Source organism: Eublepharis macularius, chromosome 17 (assembly GCF_028583425.1).
Source record: "Eublepharis macularius isolate TG4126 chromosome 17, MPM_Emac_v1.0, whole genome shotgun sequence".
Classification (NCBI taxonomy): domain Eukaryota; kingdom Metazoa; phylum Chordata; class Lepidosauria; order Squamata; family Eublepharidae; genus Eublepharis; species Eublepharis macularius.
The window spans coordinates 11,141,298-11,165,546 of record NC_072806.1 but is presented as its reverse complement, the minus strand read 5'-3'; the positions used below and the strand labels follow the sequence as shown (position 1 = coordinate 11,165,546).

At 45.6% G+C, this 24,249-nt stretch overlaps 1 protein-coding gene across 3 annotated transcripts; it reads left to right on the top strand.

Annotated features, from left to right (window-relative positions):
- The first annotated feature begins 1,134 nt into the window (after positions 1 to 1,134).
- Positions 1,135 to 23,608, top strand: LOC129344994 (uncharacterized). 3 transcript variants are annotated; one of them, XM_055001934.1, is made up of 15 exons: positions 1,135 to 1,186; positions 3,804 to 3,886; positions 6,199 to 6,315; positions 9,827 to 9,911; positions 10,188 to 10,261; positions 11,124 to 11,183; positions 12,740 to 12,847; positions 13,475 to 13,531; positions 13,989 to 14,119; positions 16,145 to 16,199; positions 16,568 to 16,660; positions 18,568 to 18,702; positions 19,859 to 19,960; positions 20,605 to 20,769; positions 22,645 to 23,608. In XM_055001934.1, the coding sequence occupies exons 1-15, from the start codon at positions 1,168 to 1,170 to the stop codon at positions 22,759 to 22,761; spliced, it is 1,401 nt and encodes a 466-aa protein (XP_054857909.1). In that variant the 5' UTR covers positions 1,135 to 1,167; the 3' UTR covers positions 22,762 to 23,608. The 3 variants fall into 3 exon arrangements, with proteins under 3 accessions (XP_054857909.1, XP_054857910.1, XP_054857911.1); XM_055001935.1 differs by lacking the exon at positions 1,135 to 1,186 and adding an exon at positions 3,526 to 3,585 and having other exon boundaries at positions 22,645 to 23,607; XM_055001936.1 differs by lacking the exons at positions 1,135 to 1,186; positions 3,804 to 3,886 and adding an exon at positions 3,535 to 3,585.
- The last annotated feature ends 641 nt before the right edge of the window (positions 23,609 to 24,249 follow it).

Genomic DNA, 24,249 nt, shown 5'->3' with positions numbered 1-24,249 from the left:
ACAGGGGACTTGGTGGTCAACAGCTCAGCTTCCTAAGATGATATATTAATACTTGGTGGTGGTGGAGAGTGCCTTCAAGTCATAGCTGACTTATGGCAACCGCTGGTGGGATTTTCATGGCAAGAGACTAGCAGAGGTGGTCTTCATTGGAGGTCTCCCATCCAATTATTAACCAAGACTGACCCTACTTAGCTTCTGAGATCTGATGAGATTGAGCTTGCCTGAGTTATCTAGGTCAGGACATATAAAAATACATAACATTTAGACAAATAGCTTCAGGTGGATAGCTGTGTTGGTCTGCAGTAGAACAGCAGGACTGAAGTCCCGTGGTACCTTGGAGACCAACAAGATTTTCTGGGTACAAGCTTTTGAGAGTCAAAACCCTTCTTCAACTACAAGTAGGAATAGGTTCAGGGATCTCCACTCCTAGTTGTATCTGAAGAAGGGAGCTTCTTGAAAGCTCATACTCTGAAAAATCTTGTTGGACTCTCAGGTGCCACTGGACTTCAATCCTGCTGTAGAAGCTAGGGTTGCCAGCCTCCAGATGGTGGCTGGAGATCTCTCCAATTTACAACTGATCTCCAAGCCACAGGCATCAGTTCCCCTGGAGAAAATAGCTGCTTTATAGGGAGCAGAGGAAAAAGAGGAACCAGGTGCAAGGTGAGCTTTTTTTAATTAAGTTTCTGGGATCTACAGAAGCTTAATTTAAAAATCACCTTGCACCTGGTCCCTCTTTTCTTCCGCATACTGGTGTGGCCATTGCTTCTCCTGCTTTAGAGGGTGGACACTATGACATGAACCCTCTGAGGTTCTCCTCTCCCCAAACCCTGCCCTCGTCATCCCCCCCCCCATCTCCAGGAATTTCCCAGCCTGGAGTTGGCAACCCTAGTTAAGGCGTGGGAAAATCCGGGAGGAGCGAATGAATGAAAGCGCTCTCCCCAACATTCCAAACGCACAGCCCTCAATGGCAGCAAACCCCGCCCTCTCCCCCTCCTCCCCCTCCAGCTAGAAACTTTTCGGCCAATCGGATCCCGCTTCTGCCCTGCCGTCGGAAATCACGGGTCGGCTTCGGTGAGCAGCGCGCTTAGAGAATCTCGCGACCAATGACAACGCAGGAAGGGGGCGTGGCTGGCAGCTGGGTTCTCTCAGGTCAGTGCTGTTTTCGCAATGGGAGGAGTCGCGTCAGGTGAGTCGCTCTCCGTTCAGTTGTACCGTTTGCAGGTTCAGGGAGATGGGGAGGGAGGGAGAGGGGGTCCCTTTTAAAATACGGGACTTTCTGAGGTGGGGGGCAAAGAAGACGGGGAATGCTCCTTTTCTCCCCTTTTGATTTCCTGTTGGTCTCTATGTATTCCAGCTGGGTGGTTGTGTGGCTTAGGCTGTTGGAGGAAGAACAACAAAACTCAAATGGGAGGGCTGTATTGTAGGGATGGGGTCTTAGATGCTTGAGTTAGGGACCGTAGACGTCATCACTATATTGCATTACATATTATCTGTTGCTTTAAACATGTACTCCTCTATGTACCACCTGTGCTCCATGTTGTCTAATGTCAGTCCTAGAACTGATTATGTTCTGTTTCAGTATGTTTTTTTTCTATTCTGTACTGGCTTCTTGCTAATATTATGTCTTTTAAACTTGTATCTATTTACCCTATGGTATTGTTTATGGAAATGTCCTTGACACTGTATTGAAATGTACTTGATGCTGATTGTACTGATCTCATACTGTGTCATTGTATGCTGATGGGCAGGAGTGCAGGACTGCCCTGTCTTGGAATGGTTTTATTAATTGCTGTTTTTATGCTGTGATAATTGTTTATATGTTGTATTTTAATCAATGTTGCACCTTGCCCTGAGCCCGCTTGTGGGGAGGGTGGGTTAAAAATATAATAAGTAAATAATCTGCCTTGAGTCTCAGTGAGAAAGGCGGACTATACATGACATAAATAAATAATAAAATAAAATAAAAAATCTTTGAGGCCTGAGGTTGCCAACCTCCAGGTGGGGCTTGGAGTGACAACTGATCTCCAGGTGACAGAGATCATTACCCCTGGCTGCTTTGGAGGATGGACTCTATGGCATTATACCCCACTGAGGTCTCTCCCCAAACTCCATCCTCTACAGACTCCACTCCCCAAATCTCCAGGAATTTCCCAGCCTGGAGCTGGTAGCCCAACAGGCTGCCCCGAGCTTAACACCAGCCTGGGGGCCATAGGTTTGCCAGATCTGGGTTGGGACATTCTTGGAGGCGGAGCTGGGGAGGGTGGGGTTTGCAGAGGGGAGGGGTATAATACTATAGAGTGCACTCTCCAAAACAGCCATTTTCTCCAGGGGAACTGACACCTGTCACCTGGAGATCAGTCGTAATTCTGGGGGATCTCCTTGAACTCTCCTAAGCTTGCATTGCTGCAAAGCCTGAGTTCCTTATTTGGTATCTCTTTGCAATGCAAACCTAGAAGATTCCAAGAAGCACCCCATTTTTAGGAACTGGGACCCCCCCAAAAACAGGCTTTGGAGTTAGGGTTGCCAATCTCCAGGTGGGACCTGGATATCGCCTGGGATCACAACTGATGTCCAGACAACAAAGATAAGTTCCCCAGGAAAAAAATGGCTGCTTTGGAGGTGGGTTCTGTAACTTTATACCCTGCTGAGCACCAGCATTGCTCCAAATTCTGTCCTCCCCAGGCTCCACCCCAAAAATCTCCAGATGTTTCTCAACCCAGAGTTGCAACCTTATTTGGAGCAGGCTCTTGTGTGTGTTAGCGTGCAGGGCAGAATCCTCCTGTGACTCCTCCAAAGGCTTGTTTGAATTGGAGAGCTATTATCAGCAATATTCGTGGCTGGCTTGGTGAATGAGGAACTGGGGATCCCATTTCAGCTTTAGCTCCATTTTTCAGCAACACAAAATTAGCAATAAAACACAAGAATGCACATGTACACATGCGCTCACACACACACACAAATCAGGGTCTTAAAAAAGCAGAAACTGGATGCCAGTAATGGTTAGAATATATGTGGAGTTTGGGAACAGGTGTGGTGACAGTATTACAGTTTGGACTTGGGGCCAGCCTGCCTCAGCCTCAGTCCTTTCATCTGCAATATGGGGATAAGAAGACTGTCTTACCTTTCAGCGCTGCTGTAAGGTAAATGTAGTCCCCTGTGCAAGCACCAAGTCATTACTGACCCATGGGGGGAATGTCACATCATGACGTTTTCTTGGCAGACTTTTTTGGGGGGGTTTGCCATTGCCTTCCCCAGTCATCTGCACTTTACCCCCAGGAAATTGAGTACTCATTTTACCAACCTCGGAAGGATGGAAGGCTGAGTCAACCTTGATCTGGCTATCTGAACCCGGCTTCCGCCGGGATCGAACTCAGGTCATGAGCAGAGCTTGGGCTGCAGTACTGCAGCTTACCGCTCTGTGCCACAGAGCTCCTATCAGCGCTGCTGTAGATGTTAATAATTGCCCGTGAAGTGCTTGGAATGCCAACATTATTATGCAACTGCTAAGTCTTTATATACAAACGTTGGGGATAGACAGACCGCAGGGCTGTGAACTCTTCTATACCAAGACTCTGTGTGTACAAGGTAAGCAAGGAATGGGTGATAACACAATCTTGCAAAAATAAACAGTAGTCCTGTGATACCTTCAAAGGCAAACAAGTTTTATATTCCGGTGGAAGTTTTTGTAGAGTAGCTAGAGAGGTAAACGTTTCCTTCTGTCTGCATTCTCCACACCCAACCCTTCTGAATCAGTTCCCCCCTCCTAACCTCCAAAAACAAACCTTTAAACACCTTTCTTGTAGGAAAAGTGTTCCAATCCTCTGCAAGCCGTAAAGAGCGTCCCGTTCGAAGCTTCTTCGGCCCAGTGACAAGAAATCTGAAACCAGTAAGAGAATTCAGGCCCTGAGCGAGTTCAAACAGCAGGATAAGGAAACCAGGACACCGCCCTCTTTTTCCTCTTGTTGCAGGATAACTACGTCGTTTCATGTCAACTCCGTAGCTTTTACTTAACAGCTTTACAGTGAAATCCTAAGCAAAGTTACTCCAGTCTGAGCCTATTGAAATCAATGGGCTTAGACTGGAGTAACTCTGCTTAGGATTTCACTGTTAAAATACCAACCTGACTGTGAAAGTAGAAAGTGATCATGAGAATGTGGGCTAGCCAGTGTATAGCATGGAGTGTCACATATATGACTGTCAGTCTGCTAGGGGCAAGTCGTGGGTTTGTCGTCAGGGCAATGAAGGCCTGATTCTCAGGGATAGATTTCCTGCCCTCGAAGCTAAGGTCGCTGAACTGAAAATGCCGAGAGAGTACCAGACAAGTTTGGAGACAAGCTTTTCACATCCTGGTGGCCCTCTGCTAGAATGGAGATGTAGAAGGCTGCCTGGCTAAAGGGACGGGGAGAGGAATTATTCCCCTTGAAAACAAGATCCGGGTCCAATAGTACCCTAAAGACCTTGGTACTTTTGGATCTGGATCTTGCTCTTTGACTGCAGACCACCTGAAACTAGGTTCATTGTAAGTAAATATGAACTGAAGCACAAGGGGCAAAAAATCTTAACTTTTCAAGTACAAAAATGAGATTTCAACTGAAGTCTGGGAATGAGATCTTGGGGCTGTGGGTGATGATAGCACAATGATCGAGTTGATTCGGTGATTCGGTGTTGAAAAGGGCAAATTTTATTCTAGCGATTATTAGGAAAGGGATTGCAAATGGAATGATCAATATTGGAATATCCTGGTGTAGATTGGTGGTGTGGCAGCATTTTGGAATACTAGGTGTGTTTCTAGTTGCCCCACAGAGAGCTGGTAAAAGGGCAGAAAAGTGCAATCAAAATGATCTGGAGCTAAATTAGGGTTGCCAGCCTCCTGGTAGTGGCTGGAGATCTCCTGGAATTACAACTGGTCTCCAGGCCACAGAGATCAGTTCACCTGGAGAAAACTGCTACTTTTGGGGGTGGGCTCTATGGAATTATGCCATGCCAAGGTCCTTTCCTTCCCCAAACCCCTCTTTCTCCAGGTTTCTCCAGGTTTCACCCCCCAGATCTCCGGGAATTCCCTACTTGGAGCTGGCAACCCTAAACTAAATTGTATATGTACGTGCAGTTTTTAATTTTTTAATTTTTAAAATTTATTTATATCGTATTTGTATTCCACCCTCCCCGCAAGCGGGCTTAGGGTGGATAACAACCTTAAAATCATTTTAAAACGTTCCATATTAAAACATTAAAACATCATCTAAAAATATCAGCACTCTTTTGCCTGGCGGCAGCAATACAACTAATAACCAACAATACAGCAGTACAACTGGATATAGCAGCACGGTAGCAGCAGCTGAAAAACAAACAGTGGTGGGCAACTTTCACAGGGAGGAGGTAGATGTATCCTCCGGCCAGTGGAGGCCCAACCTCAGCCATGAGCCTGGCGGAACAACTCTGTCTTACAGGCCCAGTGGAAAGATAGTAAATCCTGCCGGCCCTGGTCTCAGTAGACAGAGCGTTCCACCAGGTAGGAGCCAGGGCTGAGAAGGCCCTGGCTCTAGTTTAGTTTAGCGAAAAGACAATGAAGGGGGACATCAAAGGCTTATGACATTCAGCATGGGGGGAGAGAGAACTTCTCCCTTTCTTGTAACCTGAAAATTCTTGGGCATCAGATGAAATTGACGGGCAAGAGATTCAAGACAAAAAGAAGTATTCCTTCATGGAAAAAAGTAATTAATTTCTGGGGCTCTGCCACATTTGTCTAGTGATGGCTGCTAATTTAGATTCTTTTGAAATGGAATTAGGCCTTTTTGGTTCGGGTAATTTTTGCTGCTTTTGGCCCCATACTTTTTTGGGTTTTCTTCCCCATTCCAGAGGATTAACGTCCCCTTCAGATTTCAATACGGCATTTCATGGCTTCTCTTCCAAAATTTCTGCCTGTGCTTTATGTACTTTACGTGCATGTATGTTGAGGGCAGAATTGCATGGTACATGGTACAAAATGGTTTTAAGGGGGTGGCCGTGTTGGTCTGCTGTAGAACAGCAGGGTTTGAGTTCTGTGGCACCTTAGAGACCAACAAGATTTTCAGGGTATGAGCTTTCGAGATTCAGAACTCCCTTCTTCTTGAAAACTCTTACCCTGAACATCTTGTTAGCCTCTAAGGTGCCCAGATCCAGCGGTACCCATGCAGGTTCTAAGAATTCTTTTGCTTCCAGATCTACGTGGAAGATCCCAGAGGAATGTCTCGCCAAATCACTGTTTTGATTATTGGAGCCGGGAGCCGGGGAAAGACTTATGCCAGTTATGCTCTGTTGCTTCCTGCACGCATGAAGGTAAGGGTGCTCTGAACATGCAGGTGCGCATAATGGGATTGTTTGTGTGAGTGCTATATCCAAACTCATTGGACGTATCACTTAAAACAAGTACCAGTTTAAAGCAAAACAGGTGATCCTGTGCTGTGACAAAGGCAGACGAGCTACGTCCTTGAGATATCGGAAGCTGCTGAGTACCAGGTCTGTGCTGTGGAAATATCCTACTTGTCAGGTGCCTGATAACCTCATTCATCACCGTCTTCAGACCTGTTGCCGGGAACTTTGGCTTTTAATTGCAAGAGTGAGCTGTGTTTGCACGTTGTAAGTCAGTGCAGAAGCAAGGGCAGGACTTCTGTGTCTTTCAATTCTTCAGTTCTTCTAAGGGAATTGATTTTAGTTTTTCTGCTACTATGAAAAGATCGCTGTCAGCCATTGAAGTGCTTTGGTGCCCGTTAGCCGGAACAGTGGAAAAGGAAGAAAAAGTACTCAGTTATTAAGTCCATACATTTCCCCTTACATCTCTGTAACTAACAGTGAAATCCTAAACAGAATTACTCCAGTCTAAGCCCATTGATTTCAATGGGCTTAGACTGGAGTAACTCTGCTTAGGATTTCACTGTAAGTGGACTAGAGGCTTACTGATTTTTTAAGAATTGAAAACGGGGAATTAACAATCCGGGCCTTGAAGGAGGAAGCCGTTCACCTCCAGAATCCTCCTTCCCGTTTCCTGTGGCCACAGCCTTAATCAACTTCCTCTTGAGTTTTACATCATTCAACTTGTCTCAAAGTCCATTCTAAGCTGTTTACAGACTGAAAGAGAACGTGCAGTGATGGCACGTGCTGTGACCTATGGAACTACAGTGCACTGCCTTGGTACTTGGCTGCTTTATTAACTTAATCCTCATAGTGCTGTGGTTAGAGTGTTTTGCTTGGATCTGGTAGACCCAGGTTTGTATGTCACTCGGTTACGGCAGCCTGCTGGGTCACCGTGGGTCAGTCCCACACTCAGTCTAACACAGGAGGTTTTTAATCCAGTGGCACTTTAGAAACCAACAAGATTTTCAGGGTAGAAGCATTTGAGAGTCAAACCTCCGTTCCTGAAGAATGGAGCTTTGATTCTGAAAAGCTTATTCTTTGACAATCTTGTTGGGCACCGCTGGACTCAAATCCTGCTGTTCTACTGCAGACCCATAGGGCTACCAACCTGAGACCTTCTTCAGAAGGGACTGAAGAAGGAATCGGAAGAAGGGAGCTCTAACTCTCAAAAGCTCATACCCAGAAAATCTTGTTGGTCTCTTAAGGTGCCACCGGACTCAAATCCTGCTGGTTCTACTGCAGGCCCACATGGCTACCTACCGAAAACCACTTCACAAGGAGGAGAATAAAATATAGGAAGGATAGTCATGTTGTTAGCTCCTCTGGGGCCCCTTTGAGGAGAAAAGTGGGGTATAAATATTTAAATAAATAATACGGACATGTAGAAAGAAATATATGGCTTAACAAGTTCTCCTTAACTTCATGGAGTGGCATTTGGTGCCATGGCAGAGCACGTGCCAAAGGCCCCAGATTCAGCATACGGGGCAGCAGAAGCTGAGAAAGATCTTTCTTTGCCTGCGACCCCAGAGGGCTGTTTCTAGTTGGAGAAATCTATACTCAGCTAAATGGATCACTGACCTGATTTAATACAAGACAGCTTCATGTATCTTTGGGGAAGCTCCATAACACATGGGCAGAAGAGAGTTTGCATGTAAGTAGGAATGTCCTACATTCAGTCCCTATCATCTCTAGGTAGTTTGGGGAAAGATCTTTCTCTGCCTGGATCCCTATTGCCGTATTGGAGCAGGCTGTAAGTATTCAGCTAGACCAGGGGTCATTTCGTAGAAAAAGAGCTGGAGGAACTCCTTAGCGTAACTCCTTAGCATATGCCACGCCCCTTGACATCACCAGAAGTGTGTCATTATCATGACTGATTTGCATATGCCACACCCCCTGACATCCCCTATCCTGGCTGTTTTGGACCCAATCCTGGCCATTCAGGACCAAAATTGGCCCAAGATGGCAAAGGGGGCTGAAAATGGCCGAAAAGTGGCCCAAAATGGTCAGGATCGGGCCGCTGCTGAACAGGAGAGTGATCCACCACCTGTCAGAGGCCCGAATCGGGCCATTTCAGCCCCAATCCAGGATGAAATGAGCCCAAAACGGCCGAGAGTCAGGTGGGCAGGGCCACCTGTCATGTGACCGCTTTGGGGAACTGCTGGAACTGCGTTCCTGCATGTTCCCCCTCAAAATGAGCCCTGAGCTAGACAAACCAGCGGTCTGTCTAAGTGTAAGGCAGCTGCATGGATTTGTATGGGCTCCCCAGTCTGTCACCATATCACATGTCACATCCGCAGTATTTTTCAGTGTCTTAAAACTCTTCCCTTTTTCCCCTTCCGCTTATGTCTTTCCCTTCCTCTCACACAAGGCCAAACCCACATGCTTTCTTTTCATGGGCTGTGAACTTTGATCAGACTTTACATTGCTTTGGCATTAAAAATGCTACTTACTGTCCTGAGTTCCTTAAAGGAAGGGCGGGGTTAAAAAAAAACCCAACTGTTTAAAAACATAGCTGTTCTTTGTTCTTGGACGAGAAAACACCTTTAGTTTTACTCTTTCATTGCTTAGCTATGTTAGCAAAAACGGAAGGGCAATGTAACAAAGCGTAAGTTTCTTGTGGGATAGAACTTACTGCCCTAGAGGAAAGCTGTTCTTCATCTGATGAAGTGAGTTTTAGTCCACAAAAACTGATTCTGACATTTAAAAAATTACGTTTTACTTATTTATATTATTTATAGACCGCCTTTGTTGCTGGGACTCAAGGTGGATAACACAGAATACCTCAATGCAATGAAGTAAGACAGGACATCTAATGGTCAAATGCCTCGACTCCTGATGGCTTTAAATGGGGACGGGACAAATTCATGGAGGAGGATAGGTGTATGCAGGGGTCATTTCGTAGAAAAGGAGGTGGAGGAATGCATTAGCATACCTCATTAGCATATGCCACACCCCTTGGCATCACCAGAAGTGTCATTAGCATAACTGATTTGCATATGCCACACCCACTGACATCACCTATCCTGGCTGTTTTGGACCCAATCCTGGCCATTCAGGGCCGAAATTGGGCCGAAATTGGCAAAAAGGGGCTGAAAATAGTCAGGATCGGGCCGCTGCTGACATGTGACCTCTTTGGGGAACTGCCAGAACTGTGTTCCTGTGCGTTCCCCCTCAAAGTGAGCCCTGGGTGTATGACAGCTATGAGGGCTAAATAGAACCTCCATGTTCAAAGGCAGTGTACCTCTGCATGCCAGATGCTGGGGCAGAGGGTAACCATAAGGGAGGCTATTGGCTTCAGGCCTTGCTTGTAAATGTCCTGGGGCTGCTCAGTGCAGAAAACACACAAACTGGATGGACCCTTGTTCTGCTCTTATGTTCTCTTCTTCAGTTGCCATGACTCGCTTGCAAAGCGCGGCCTGCTTTATTTCCCCTCCAGGTGGTTGGCGTGGCAGACCCCCGTGCTTTTCCGAGAAAAGACCTGCAGGAAGCTCATAACTTGGATGAGAACAACGTATTTGATGGTGAGGTTTCTCACTGGCTGTGCGGAGCCGGCGCTTTAAGATAGGAAGGCCAGCTCTGCTCTTGCTTGGGCGCATTTTGGGCAGTACACTTTTCCAGGCTAGAGAACATCTGAAAGAGACAAATACGCATTTCCCAAACTTGCAAACTCCAAGAGGGGTTACGCTTTTTGCCTAATGGTAGTTAAAACCGAGCAACGTGTGCCGTGTGATCGAAAACAGCAGGAACTGCGTGCGTCGATCTGCTCTGGGGCTAATTGTGAATCTCATTTGCTTCAGATTGGAGAGCTGCGGCTGAGAGAGAGAAGTTTGCCGATGCTGTTATCATAGCAACCCCTGATAGGCTTCATAAGGTACTTCCAACATCGCCCACTCATGGCTTGGTTTGAATCTCTGCCTCTTCACCTGGTGTCTTGTTACCACCAGGTTAATGCTTCCTGGTCATGAATTTTCAGAAGTTGCTTCTTCCCCTTTTACTTTCCGGATTTTGATATTCTTCTCACGGCTGTTTGAATGACTTTTCTTGCCGTTTTTGTTTTTAAAAATCACTTTTTCATGCTGTTCTGATAGCACTGCTCTTTCTGCTGCTCTCCAGCATCATTTTCCCGCTGCTGCTGGAGTCCAAATTGATGCTAATGTCATTTTAGATTGGTGTTGTTTAGTTTTAATGTTGTATTGTGTTTGATCATTGTTAGAAATTCCCACTCGCTCCGGTAGATGGCTATATCATTAGGAGAATACATTTATAGGCTCCAGCCCATTGCAAATAAAGAAGAAAAAATACAGAGGGCAGTTTTCCCAAACCTGGGCACAGAGAATCGTTTCTTCTCTCTGAGAATCTCTCTGCACGAGACATCTTACACAAGAACGTTCAAGTGCAAGGAGATGCAATGCTAGCTGAGAAGCGTAGTTAAAATGACAGCCAAAAGCTCTTTCAATTTCATCTCTCTACAGAGCCCGCAAAGATTGCTCCTCAGAGGGTTTGTTAATTTCCTCTTTACTTCTTGAAAGACTATCAATTTCAGAAGAGGAGATAAAACAAACCCTCTGAGGAGCAATCTTTGCCGGCTCTGTAGAGGTAAAATTTAAACTATGCTTCCCAGCTAACATTGTGTCTCTCTACACTTGAGCATTCTGGTGTAAGATGTCTCATGGAGAGAAAGTTGAAGAGACAGGCTTAAGCCATCCAGTCATGTGATCTGTTTCCCCCCTTAGGCTCCAGCTGTGGCTTTTGCTCAGAAAGGATATCACATCTTGCTGGAGAAACCCATGGCGGTAAGTAGTGGGAAACTCTGTGTTTCGAGTAAGGGAAGCAATGAGGCACAGTTCAGCTAGAGCAGTAAACCTCTTGATCTCCTATGGCAAATATGAATATGCAGGCCAAGCAGAGACAGTTTTGTAGATGGAACTGATGCACTAGCCAGTATAATGAGAATCGATGTGGTGTCGCGGTTAACAGGTTGGTCTGGGACTGAGAAAACAGGTTCAGATTCCCCCCCTAAGCTTACTGGTGACCTCAGCTTGTGAAGCTTTCTCAGTTCACATTTGTTGTGGGATAAAACAAAGGCGGGGAGAACGTTGTATGCTGCGCTCAGCTCCTACGAGGAAGGATGGAATAGAAACAAACACACACATGTCAAGTTGTTGATATGTTACCAGTGATGAATGTATGTGTGTGGGCAGGAAGGTTGCAGTAAATATTGTTTGGGGGCTGTGTTGTAGGCATTTTGGCCATGAGAACTGAAATCGTGTGAAGTGTCTTGGGCATCTGTTTTTCTTTTTCCTTTAAATTGCAAAAGCACATACGTCCATAGTTCCGTTACAAGCAGAACAGCAGGTCTAAGCCATAACACCCAACCTACACGAGAATGAACAGCTTACATAGTTCTGCATTAAAGCAAAGTTGTGGCCTACCGCTCCATGGCTATTTAATCTGCCAGAAATCAAAATTTGACAAGGCTTGTTTGGTAAAGAAAAGAAAAGGTGTGGCCTGTAAAGCAATCCCACCTAGAGGTTCCAGAATTGTTCAAGCGTCCATGATGAACATAGTCCGAGAATGCAGATCCAAAGCTTTGCACAGTGGAGCCATTTGGGGATCGGATGTTTCTGGAAACCTGATGGAAAGCCCAAGTTTGCAGAAAAATCTCAAACAAATAAATAATAAAAATCGAGGGGTTAACTCCCACCCCCAATGACTGTCGATAAGGTGTCTGTGCAGTTCTCACAGAAAAGGAATACTTACGAATATCTCACGGCATTACAAGATCTTGTCTGCCATAGGAGTGGGGGAAAGGGCTGCTAGACAACTTGATGGGTGGTATATAAATCAAATGTTGCCATTCTTACTCCAGACTGGCAGTGACATTGGGAGGTAGGCTTAGTGCTGAAAGCATGGAGGATGTTTTATTTACAAGCTTTCCCCATCAGTTGGCCAACAGGAGGACTTGGCTGGCCCCATTGGCTCCCATTCTGGGAGGACAACATAAGAGGGGTCATTCGAGGGCAGCATGACAGATGGGGTCTTCTCCTCCATGGCACACCGAAGTCCCTCAATTTTCAGCCATTTTTTGCTGTAAATATCTCTTTGTGATTTTGTTCAAAATTAATTTCCTGGCTTTGCATCCCTTCAGTATAAAGTTGGGACATATTTAAATGTTTTCCCATGTTTTAAAAAACCAACAAATTAGACCCAACGGAAGACTGCTCGGGGGCTTTTTCGAAAGTCTGGCCACTTGGGAAACCGGACGCTGGATGAGATTGACCTTTGACTCCAGCAAGGCTATTCGCCTGTTCAAATAGTTGATTGAACTGTTACTCTTACGATTGCTCAGGTAACACCAGAGGACTGCAAAGAGATTGTACTGGCCTGTAAAACCCACAACTGCATCCTTGTGGTATGCCACGTCCTGCGTTACCACCCAGTCACCCTGAAGATAAAGGTACTCTTGCCAGTCTTCCATGAATAATATTTTGTGCTTTTTTTATTCTTTTCAAAAACGGTCAGAATTTTGCACCTGGTTAATCCAACTTCGGCATCTGAAAACTGCTGGATTTTTCAATGTATGTATGTTATATATGTGAAGAAGTGGCATATTTATGCAAGGGATATTTTGCATGTTAAGGAGCAGTGTGCAGGGCATTGAGCTAGCAAATAGTGCAGGAATGAACATTGGGTTGCGGTCTGGACGGAGCAGCATGGTTTTCTCATTTGTATTTATGGCAGGAAATGTGGTGTATAACTCTTTGAATGAATCAAATGGAATAGCTTGAATGGGTATTTTATGACAGAAGGAGCCACCGTAGTGTAGTGGTTAGATTTTCAGCTTAGGATCTGGGAGACCCAGGTTCGAATCCTGACTCTGCCACAGAAGTTTGCTGGGTGACCTTGGGCCAGTCACCCATACTCAGCCTAGCGTACCTTATAGGGTGGTTATGAGAATAAGACTGAGGAGAGGAGAACAGTATCAATGGCTATGGGTCCCCCCTGGGGAGAAAGGTGGGGGGAATCTTATTTCTTTACTTCAAACACTACTGACTCTGTTCTTGTGGCTCTGTTTTTTGGCCAGGAACTGCTAGATGCTGGGACAATTGGAGACATCTGCCACATCCAACATATGGAGCCGGTAAGACATGCAAACAAAACTTTCCCTGCATTCACAGGGCTTGGGAAAGCATCTTGTCCCTTTAACAGTTGCAGGGAGCTGTTCGAAGGGGTTAAGACTGGTGTGGCCTGATGGTTATGGGCAGGGCTTTTTTTCAGGGGGAACATGGGGGAACGGAGTTCCGGAACCTCTTGAAAATGGTCACATGGCTGGTGGCCCCGCCCCCTGATCTCCAGCGGCGCGGTGCGGTGCAGAGGGCAATCTAAACTCCCCTCTGTCTGGAGATCAGGGGGAGGGGCCACCAGCCATGTGACCATTTTCTCCGAGGGCCACCCACTGAGTTCCACCACCTCTTTCCCCAGAAAAAAAGCCCCGATTATGGGACATTGGGAAGAAGCATACCCTGAAGAGAGATCCACTTTGTGCTTCCTGCTTTCCATTCCGTTTGCATCCCTTGCCAACTTCCTTTTGTGTTCAGGTTGGCTTTTGGCATTTCGCACATTCCTTCGTGCGAGGAAACTGGAGGAACGAAGCCGAGAGTACGTTTTCCTTGCTGGCCAAATCCTGCCATGACATTGATCTCATTAATTTTTGGATGGGTGGTAAAAGGTAACGTTATCTATCTTTCCTTTCATTTAAAAATATCTTCTAGATGCTTTTTCCTCAATCAGGTCAAAGCAGATTAGGAAAGATTTTTTTAAAAAATTAAAACCACAGTCTGTGTTAAAACCGACATAGCCAACATCTGGACCTTATAAAAATACTATTCTCTTTAATATGAATGTTCGTAGGCACATATCTACCCTGACCTGGATAGCCCAAGAGAGCCTGATCTTGTCAGCTCTCAGAAGCTAAGCAGAACAAGGGAAACGCCCGGCTAGTCAAGACCGCAAACAAACAACGATACCGGGAATCAGCAATTAATAGCAATTCATTTTCTTTTTATGGTGCAAAAGTGCAATAGTGCAAAGTGCAAAAATGATATACAATAAATATAATGAATACAATAAATACAATAAGATCTTTTTGTTTCTTATGTCCAAATAGTCATACAATAATAACGATGTCCAAAGGGAAATAACATGAAAACCCACAGTGGGGGACTCCCTGCTTGGTCCCCACTGTGGGTTTTCATGTTATTTCCCTTTGGACATCGTTATTATTGTATGACTATTTGGACATAAGAAACAAAAGATCTTATTGTATTTATTGTATTCATTATATTTATTGTATATCATTTTTGCACTTTGCACTATTGCACTTTTGCACCATAAAAAGAAAATGAATTGCTATTAATTGCTGATTCCCGGTATCGTTGTTTGTTTGAGCTCTCAGAAGCTAAGCAGGGTCGGCTTTGGTTAGTAATTGGATGGGAGACCTCCAACAAAGACCAGGATTGCAGAGGCAGGCAACGGCAAACCACCTCTGTTAGTCTCTTGCTATAAAAGCCCTGCCAGAGGTTGCCATAAGTCAGCTATGACTTGAGGGCACTCTCCACCACCAGGCAAGTATCTATCAGGAAAATCGAGCATCCCACAGACAAGGTTTCTGAACACGCCAGAGAATCTTTTGGGCACAGAGAAAAAAGCAGGGAGAATTTGAAGGAAATAGGAGAGGAGCCAGTTGCAGGCATAAGAGATAGTAAGGGACAACAGGCACAATTGTTTGAAGAAGCCAGAGACCCTTGGGCGACTGAGGATTATGGAACGAGAGCAGAAGCAGAAAATCTATTACAGTGATATGATAAGAGAGATAAGAATGGGGCGTGGCTGACTTGGAGGGAAAGATAAGGAGTTTGCAATGAATTGGAGTGGGGTTTTGGGGAGAGTCAAATGCATGCATCAAGAGGGTGCTGACAGAGTTGAAGGTACGGCTGTGGAAGGCCAGAGAGATTGCTGTCTGACAAAGTTCACAGAGCACCTGCTTGGCCCACAGAAGGTCCCAAGTTCAATCCCCGGCATCGTCGGTTAAAGACCGAGCAGTAGGTGATGCGAAAAGCCTCGGTCAGAGACTCTGGGGAGCAGCTGCCACTCTGAGTAGACAATACTGATGCTGACAGACCAACAGTCTGACTTGATATAAGGCAGCCTCATAAGTTTCTTCAGTACTAGAAATAAATAAATAGCAGGATCGTATGTGAATTAAGTGAGATCAGCATGATTTGTAAGCTGAATTTTCCTAAGCACGGTATGACTCCTGTTAACTCTTAAGATGTAGCAACATCTGGCAGGGATGCTAGATGGCCACCTGACATCAATGCTGCTTCTGTGAACCTGGGCAGATCATGAGAAGGAAGGCAGGAAGGGTTGCATCAGTGCTTAGTTCTCGTGGCCCCTTCTTACGCTCCCAGGGTAATGCTGATCGCCACTTTGGGGTCAGGAAGCAATTTTCCCCAGGCCAGTTTGGCTAGGGATCGTGATGGTGTTTTGCCATCTTCTGGGCATGGAGCAGGGGTCACTGTGGGTGTGGTGGGGGTGAAGTAGTTGTGAATTTTTTGCATTGTGCAGGGAGTTGGACTAGATGACTCTGGAGGTCCCTTTCAGCCCTATGACTCTAATCTGGGAGGGCCTCTGAGGTTCTATTCCGTGGCACTTTCTACTACTCTTCAGCCCAGAAATGCCTCTCTCCTTTCAGGTGCTTGAAGATTTCCTCTTTCGGTAGCCTCTCCCATTTCACAAAAGACCACAAGGTAAGTCCAACTTGCTTGTTTGTATGGCAATTACCTTGAAGCCGAGCGTTCTGCGGTTCCCTGCAAGTGTGGTATGCAACAGCTAGCTAGATTTTGTCCAGACACGTTCTAACCCCAGTGGCTGTGAAAATAGGCTGGAAGTTGTCGGGTGAAAACTTTGGATCCCAAGCTGGGGGCGTGGGGAGAAACTGTGTTAATTTCTAACCAGAGTTATTCTTCTGAATGGAATTCTGTGCCTTTTGCCCTTCTAGGCTGGTAGAGGGATGTGAAAGTGTTGAAAAGCGGGAAAATCCAATGAATAGTTTTCAAGAATGAATGCTGAGCACCAAGATATTTTCACCAGTGACTTCTCATCTATGTCATTTTAGCCCCAAGGAGCTGCCAGCCGCTGTTTAGACTGTCCAGTTGAGCAAAATTGTCCGTATTCTGCTCAGAAGGTTTATCTGAAGCCTGCAGAGCAGGTGTGTATGAAGTAGAGCCTCATCCACCAATGCAGGGGGAGCAGCAAGATAAGCGCGATAGCCTTCTCCAGGGTGTTCTAGACTACTCACCCTCTACTCAGGCCGAGAAGGTAAAGTTTCTAGCCCTCTGTGAATTCTGTCCGGTTGAACCAGCCCAGCTTCTCTTCTGAGATGATGGCATTAGGTCTGTCATTGCTCGTCCCACAAGGGGTCATCACACCACTTACAGTCGGTGGTGGAGAGTGCTCTCAGGTCATTGCTGACTTATGACGACCCCTGCTGGGGTTTTCATAGCAAGAGAGTAACAGAGGTGGCTTGCCATTGCCTGTCTCTGCAACCCTGGTCTTCATCAAGTACTAACCAAGGCCGACCCTGCTTAGCTTCAGAGATCTGACAAGATGGGGCTCACATGGGCTGTCCAGATCAGGGCCCTTTATACTTACAGGTGTTATAATCCACAAGCAGTCTTCTACCCAGTTAGACGTCAACATGCCTCTGCCTGCCAGCCTCCCCGCCAATCAGTGCAACTCATTGACTGGCAAGTGCTTGGCATCTCTCACAAGAAGTGACAAACTTTTGAGTAAAGTCTAGTGAGTAGAGATGGGCATGAACTGGAAAAAAATGAACTGTGCAGTTCGTGGTTCGTCGCATTTCATGAATCATGAACTTTCAGGAACCTGCCCCAGTTCATGAACCGGTTCGTTTTGGTCCGTGAAAATGTCACATCCAGGTCAGCAAATCATCACTTCCGGGCCAGCAAAAGGTCACTTCCGGGCCAGCAGAAGGTCTACAGGAAGTCCAACCCCTGTTGCCTAGGAAACTGATTGATTGGTGCCCGGCTGTCTGTAGTGACGAACCAAAAAACAAAACAAACGAACCAGCCCAAAGTTCATGGCGGTTTGTCAGAAATGGGCTCTGATGAACCACTGGTTCACGAACTACAAACTGGCCGGGTTCGTCACGAACTTTGGTTTGTATTTCGGTTTGTGTGCATCTCTACTCGTGGATTTAGGTGCTTGCTGATTCTCATTAATGCACAATGAATGTTCGGTGCTGGCTCTGATATTAATTTTTTTTTTAAAAAAAGTAAGCATGGGAAATAGATGATCTCATCAGATCTCAGAAGCTAAGCCAGGTTGGCACTTAGATAAGGGACCACCAAGGAAGACTCTGCAGAGGAACTCAACGGCAACCCACCTCTTCTTCCCACTTGCCTTGAAAGCCCCTGGCTGAGGTTGCGATAAGTCGGTTGCGACTTGACAGCACACACACATAAGTATGGTCAATGCTAAGAGGATAGGAGCTCCTGGCAAATTGCCACTGTTCCTTCTTCACCCGCTGTCCCTCCTTCCTTCTCCTGCCCCATCTGCAGGGCAGCCACAGTCCATTGCATTTTTATCCTGCTTTTCGTCTGTGGATCTCCAGCCCCACACATGATCCTCTTCCATTTCCCCTGCCCCTCAGCAACAAGCCTGTGAGGTGGGTCAGGTGCTAAGATAGCAACTTGCCCACATGCAATGAGCTTAATAGCTGGAGATCCAGAACCCCAGGTCTCCCAGGTTCTAGCTCTAATTTCTGCATCACACTGGCTACTGCTCTTGCATCTGCTGCTGGTTGGCACTGGAGAGCCACCACCCAACGGATCGATCCCCTGTGGGAGGGAAGGTGACTGGCGCTGCTTCCAACAGCTGCCATCCATCCTTCCAGAAGTGGGAGCCCGTGGTAGGAAGCAGAAGTAGAAGAGGCATGGGCGAGAAAACAGGGGAAAGGGATGTACTTTGCACCCTGTTGTTGACCTTTCCAGGGGTACGGGTTTAGCTGCTGCAGAAATTCTGGCATGGATGGGTCTGGGGTCTGCCCTGCAAATCACTTTTGGGGAAATAAAAGTGGGTCTGATTTCACTGCAGGGTAACTTTCATTGGCCCGTATCAGTAGTGTGCAGCAGCGGGGAGTATGATATCGAAGCGCTGACTGATGCTTTGCGCCATGGCCCCTATGGAAGGTGTGTGTACGAGTGTGACAATGATGTGGTTACTAACCAGGTATGTGGCCTTGTGTTCACCTTGCCCCGCCCCTTTTTCATGACCTAAGTAGAGAGCTGGAACACCTGTCTCGCCTCTTCTGTGAGTGACTGTTTTGGGGCCATAAGAATGTTTTGACATTCGCCATCAGCAGTTAGTATCCAATAGAAGTTACTCAATTTTTTTGGTTTTTTTTTACATTCATATCCCACTGTCTCTCGAAAGAGCACCTTCTTCCTTCCTTTTGTTGTTCTTCCTTTCTCTGATCCTTACAATGACCCAGTGAGATGGGTTACGCTAGGAGAGAGTGGCTGGCCCAAGGGAGCCGCAGGATTTGAACTCAGGGCATGACAGCAAATTTCACCTGATCTTACGCTTTACAGTATCTGACATACAACAGCTTTGAGTTTATATGTACTGCTCAAAATGACTTCCTCCTTTAGCTCCCTGTTTTGCAAATACACATGCTATCAGTACAGCTTAAATTATATTTACGTAGTTTTCAGAGGTCAGCACACTCTCTTTCCTAATGCCTAGTTTTCAGACTGGAGACAGTAAACCTACCTGTGCCCATCTGTACCATCTCCAAACTGGTGTAGTGGTTAAGAGCAGTGGGACTCTAATCTGGAGAACCGGGTTTGATTCCCCACTCCTCCACTTGAAGCCAGCTGGGTGACCTTGGGTCAGTTATGGCTCTTCCAGCGCTCTCTCACAGGGAGATTGTTGTTGTGGGGATAATAATAACGTACTTTGTAAACCACTCTGGGTGTTAAATTGTCCTAAAGGGCAGTATATAAATTGAATGTTGTATTGTCGAAGGCTTTCACGGCCGGAGAACGATGGTTGTTGTGGGTTTTCCGGGCTGTATTGCCGTGGTCTTGGCATTGTAGTTCCTGACGTTTCACCAGCAGCTGTGACTGGCGTCTTCAGAGGTGTAGCACCAAAAGACAGATCTCTCAGTGTGACACTCGCACTGTGACAATGAGAGATCTCTGTCTTTTGGTGCTACACCTCTGAAGATGCCAGCCACAGCTGCTGGTGAAACGTCAGGAACTACAATGCCAAGACCACGGCAACACAGCCCGGAAAACCCACAACAATCAAATTGAATGTTGTTATTATTCTGGCCTCTGCTGCTCTCTGTGCAGGTGATTACTTGTCCAACTCTCTTTTTCAGGTTGTAAACATGGAGTTTGAAGGTGGACGTACCGCAGCTTTTACAATGATCGCATTTACAGAGAGGCTGGGTGTGCGGAAAACCACCATCTATGGCACCAAGGTGAACGAGCTGCCCCTTTCCGGTACTTAAAACGAAGGCTGTCCTGTGCAATCCATCATATCTACATTTGTGGTTGAACAGAAACTCTTTATAGACTTTTTACACAATTTGATGGTATGTGGATTTAAGGGTTAAGGAATATGGACTTTAGAAAAAAGAGAGCTTTTATTCTTAACACAGAGTAAGTGAAAATCTGAAAATGATACTTATATTTGTTGTGGAGAAAATCAGAACCCCTCTTGTAGTTTATTTAGTTAATTTTTCCCGTTCCTATGTTTTCTTTTTCTTCTTTTTTTTCTTTTCTTTTTATTTCCTTTCTCTCTTTTTATGCTTATGTGGATTGTAAGTTTGATTTGTTTGTTAGATTTTTTTAAAGTAAGTTTCTGTGTAATGGTATCAATTAAATAATTTTTTTTTTTAAAGTTTAGGTTCATTTTGTTAAAAACCCATTGGCTGAAAAAGCATACCTGATAGATTTGGAGGGGGGGATTAATCCAAGTACTGATAAAAACTGCAGAGCGCAGGTGGCTTTTCTTGGGGAATGGAATCCCCAGACCAAACTACTGGTTTGTATTATAGTTGCACGAGCATATAAGAAGTCTGCTGGCATTTAATGGAGCTGTTTTTTCTCCGTTAATATTCAGGGACAGCTCTCCTGCAGAGGTAGTGGACCAGTGAAAGTTTTCGATTTTCTCCAGAGGAAGAAACTGACCTTTCAACCGGAAAGGGCATTCTCCGTCGTTGGGTGTTTAGGCGGTCACGATGGTGCAGATTTTGACCTGATGGAGAGCTTTGTTGCAGCAGTTGCCGTAAGTTCTCTTTTCTTCCTTCTCCAACCATTTTGTGTCAAAACCCCGAAACTCCCTAAGATCGTCAACCTGGGTTTTGGAAATGGAATTGTTGACCGTATTCCATTTTCAATGACAGCTGCTTGGACAATGTCATTATTTAAAGGAAGCAGAAGTATTCTTGGTGCAGGGGATATTTTTGTGAAGGGCATTCAGTCAGACGAATCCCTGCCTGCCGTACAAAGGGTTACGGGCCAGGAAGTGGATTGGCGTGGGTAATGATCTTAAGCACACTATCTTGTGCGTCTTATTGAATGCAATAAGACTCACTTCTGAGTAAACATGCTTAAGAGTTGCACTGTAGATGGCTTCCGCTCAAGTGGAAGAAGCTTACACCCACCTGTTTTACAGGGCGGTGGGGAGGATCAATGCCTGTGAAATACTTCCGACCTTCATTTATAAATGCCAGATAAGAACATAAGAGGAGCCCAGCTGGATAGACCATCTAGTTTCATATAGTGGCCAATGAACAAACCGAGCTCAGAGGCGAAGAGCTTCCCCAATGTTGCCTCCTTGCGCTTGTAGGCTTGGTGCCTCTGAGTGTAGAAGTTCCCTTTAGCCACCATGGCTAGTGGCCACAAATAGACCTATCCCTCCGTGAATCTGCCTTAACCCCCTTTTTATCTGAACAAGGGAGCTTTGATTCTCAAAAGTTTCTACCCTGAGAATCTTGCTGGTCTCCAAGGTGCTGCTTGATTCAAACCCTGCTGTTCCCCCTTTTGAAGTCCATCTATGCATGTGGCCATGACTCTTTCCACTGGCAGTGAATGCAACTTAACTGTTCATCGAGTAAGGAAGCATTTCCTTTTTTCTGCCTTGTACCTTCTGCCCATCCCCTTTTATTTGGCGTCCCCGAGTTGTAGCGTTGTGGGAAGGAGAAAATGCTCCCTTGATCTACTTTCTCCACCCCCGTGCATAATGTTATAAGCCAGATATTTCTCATTCATCTCCTAGCCAGAAGGAAGCCAAGAACTTTCCTTCTCTGGTAAGTTTTTGAAGCTGTAGTTCAGCAGTAGAGCGTGTGCTTAACGTGGAGAAGGTTTCAGGTTTCATTTCCAGCATCTTCGCTTAATGGTTCTCTGGTATCAGGTGTTGGGAAAGGGCCTTTTTTAGCCTGGTAGTTTAGATGAACCTAAATTTCAGGGACCAGAAGTGTGACTTGGAATAGGACAGCTTCATATGAAGATTTGTACATACGTATTTCATCCCTGCACCATTTTACTCGGGCGACAACCTTGTGAGGTAGACCAGGCTGAGAGATTTTGACTTAGGATCACCGAACCAACTATATAGCTGAGCAGGGACTTTAATTCTGGTTTCTGCAGGCCTCCTATGGCATTCAACCCACCTGCCCCCCATTTTGGTGATCCAGATTTTCTTACATTCTGACAGGACTCATTTTGAGGGTGAATGTGCAGGAACGCAGTTCCGGCAGTTCCCCAAAGAGGTCACGTCAGGTAGCCCTGCCCACCTGACTCTTGGCCATTTGGGGCCCATTTCAGCCTGGACTGGGGCCAAAACAGCCTGGATCGGGTGGTGGATCACTCTCCCACTCAGCAGCGGCCCGATCCTGACCATTTTGGGCCCCTTTTTGGCCATTTTCAGCCCCCTTTTGCCATTTTGGGACCAATTTCGGTCCTGAATGGCCAGGATTGGGTCCAAAACAGCCAGGATATGTGATGTCAGGGGGTGTGGTGTATGCAAATCAGTTATGCTAATGACACACTTCTGGTGATGTCAAGGGGTGTGACATACGCTAATGAGTTACGCTAATGAGTTCCTCCAGCTCTTTTTCTACGAAATGACCCCTGCATTCTGACTTTATATTTTAAACAGGACAATAATCCATCCCTCATTCGGAGTGGAGCAGAAGACACCTTAAACTCACACCTCCTTGTGTTTGAAGCAGAGAGGGCCAGAAAAGAGAACCGGGTTGTGTTTTTGGAAACGTGAAGAGGACTGGAATCTCTGCGTCGTCCACCAAATTGCTTGATAATCAGCTTGCTAAAACAGCTGAGCTTTTATGCCGCTCTCTTTTTGAAGCACTCTTTCTGCCTACGGAGAAACTTGCTCCCGTTTGTAACTGACTACTAAAAAAAGCTTGCATCTCACAGTGAAACAAAGAAGGGACGTGACTGCTGTGTTTGTAATGCTGATTGTTGTCATGGATAATGAGAGACTTGTAGAAAAAGTCATTCTATCTCACAGTCTGTATAAAATTATACAGAGCAGAGATTTCATTTCATTCTCCTAAATCTTATTTAGTTACCAACACATCTCTGTGCTGCTCATATATTTGGACCTAGGGGCGTTTTTGGGATTCAGCTACCAGCTGAGATTTTAAGAAAAATTGAGAGGTTGTTTCCCCCCAATTATATAGTTGAAAATTGAGAATAAAATCAAAATTAAAACAGAGAATGATCAAAAGAGAGAATTAGGTAATACATATTTACAATGTTATTAGTTATGAAGATAGATGGAAAAGATAGAATACAGATATTTAAATAGAAGTGAAATATTAAAAGCAAAATTTAAGTAAGTTCTATATAAATGTATGATTTTTAATATAAATGATTGTTTATATTTTATGCTTGTTATGTTTATAAACTGATTTTTTTAAAAAAAACTACCAGCTGAGATTTTGGAACGCTGAATTTTGGAGCTTCTCTCACCTCTGATAGGGAAGCAGCTATGTGGATAAACACACCTGATGAAGTAGGCTGTTTGCTATGAGATTCCCCATTTCCTAAACCCTCCTAAACCATGAGCCAAGCTACAAGTGACATTTTTCACGTGAAGGACACTTGATCATTTTCGCAAGTCTTTCTGGGAATTGAAGTCCCTCTCCCCCGCCCCTTTTCCTTCTGTTCCTTCCCCTCTCTGTTAGAATTGCTGTCTGAAGAGCCAGAGAAAGCCAGCGGCAGCAGCAGCTTTTGCAAATCGTCTTGCTCCCGGGAAGCTGCTCTGGAGAAAGCTGACATGTCGGTGAAGCTGAGCAGGACGCCCAGGGAAGGGAGAAAGTTGCAGCTGCCCGCCCCCAAAGATCGTTGAGAGCAGGCTTGTGACTGGAGGAATGATTTGCAAAAGCTGCTGCTGCCACTGGCTTTCTCTGGCTCTTCAGGCAGCGATTCTAACAGAGAGGGGAAGGAACAGAAGGAAAAGGGGCGGGGGAGAGGGACTTCAATTCCCAGAAAAACTTGTGAAAACGATCAAGTGTCCTTCACATGAAAAATGTCACTTGTAGCTTGGCTCTATCTTGCAGGACAGCTGTGCAGTTAAATGAGAACTCCACAGAACCAGAGGAAGATCAGCCTGAAATTATAACAATGATCGGGAAATCATGTAGAGGGAAAAGGAACTCAGCCAGGCAAGAAGTGGAAAACAGCTCAACAGGGGTGACTATTGAGTTTCAACCCCTGCTGATCTGCTACAAGGCTCAAT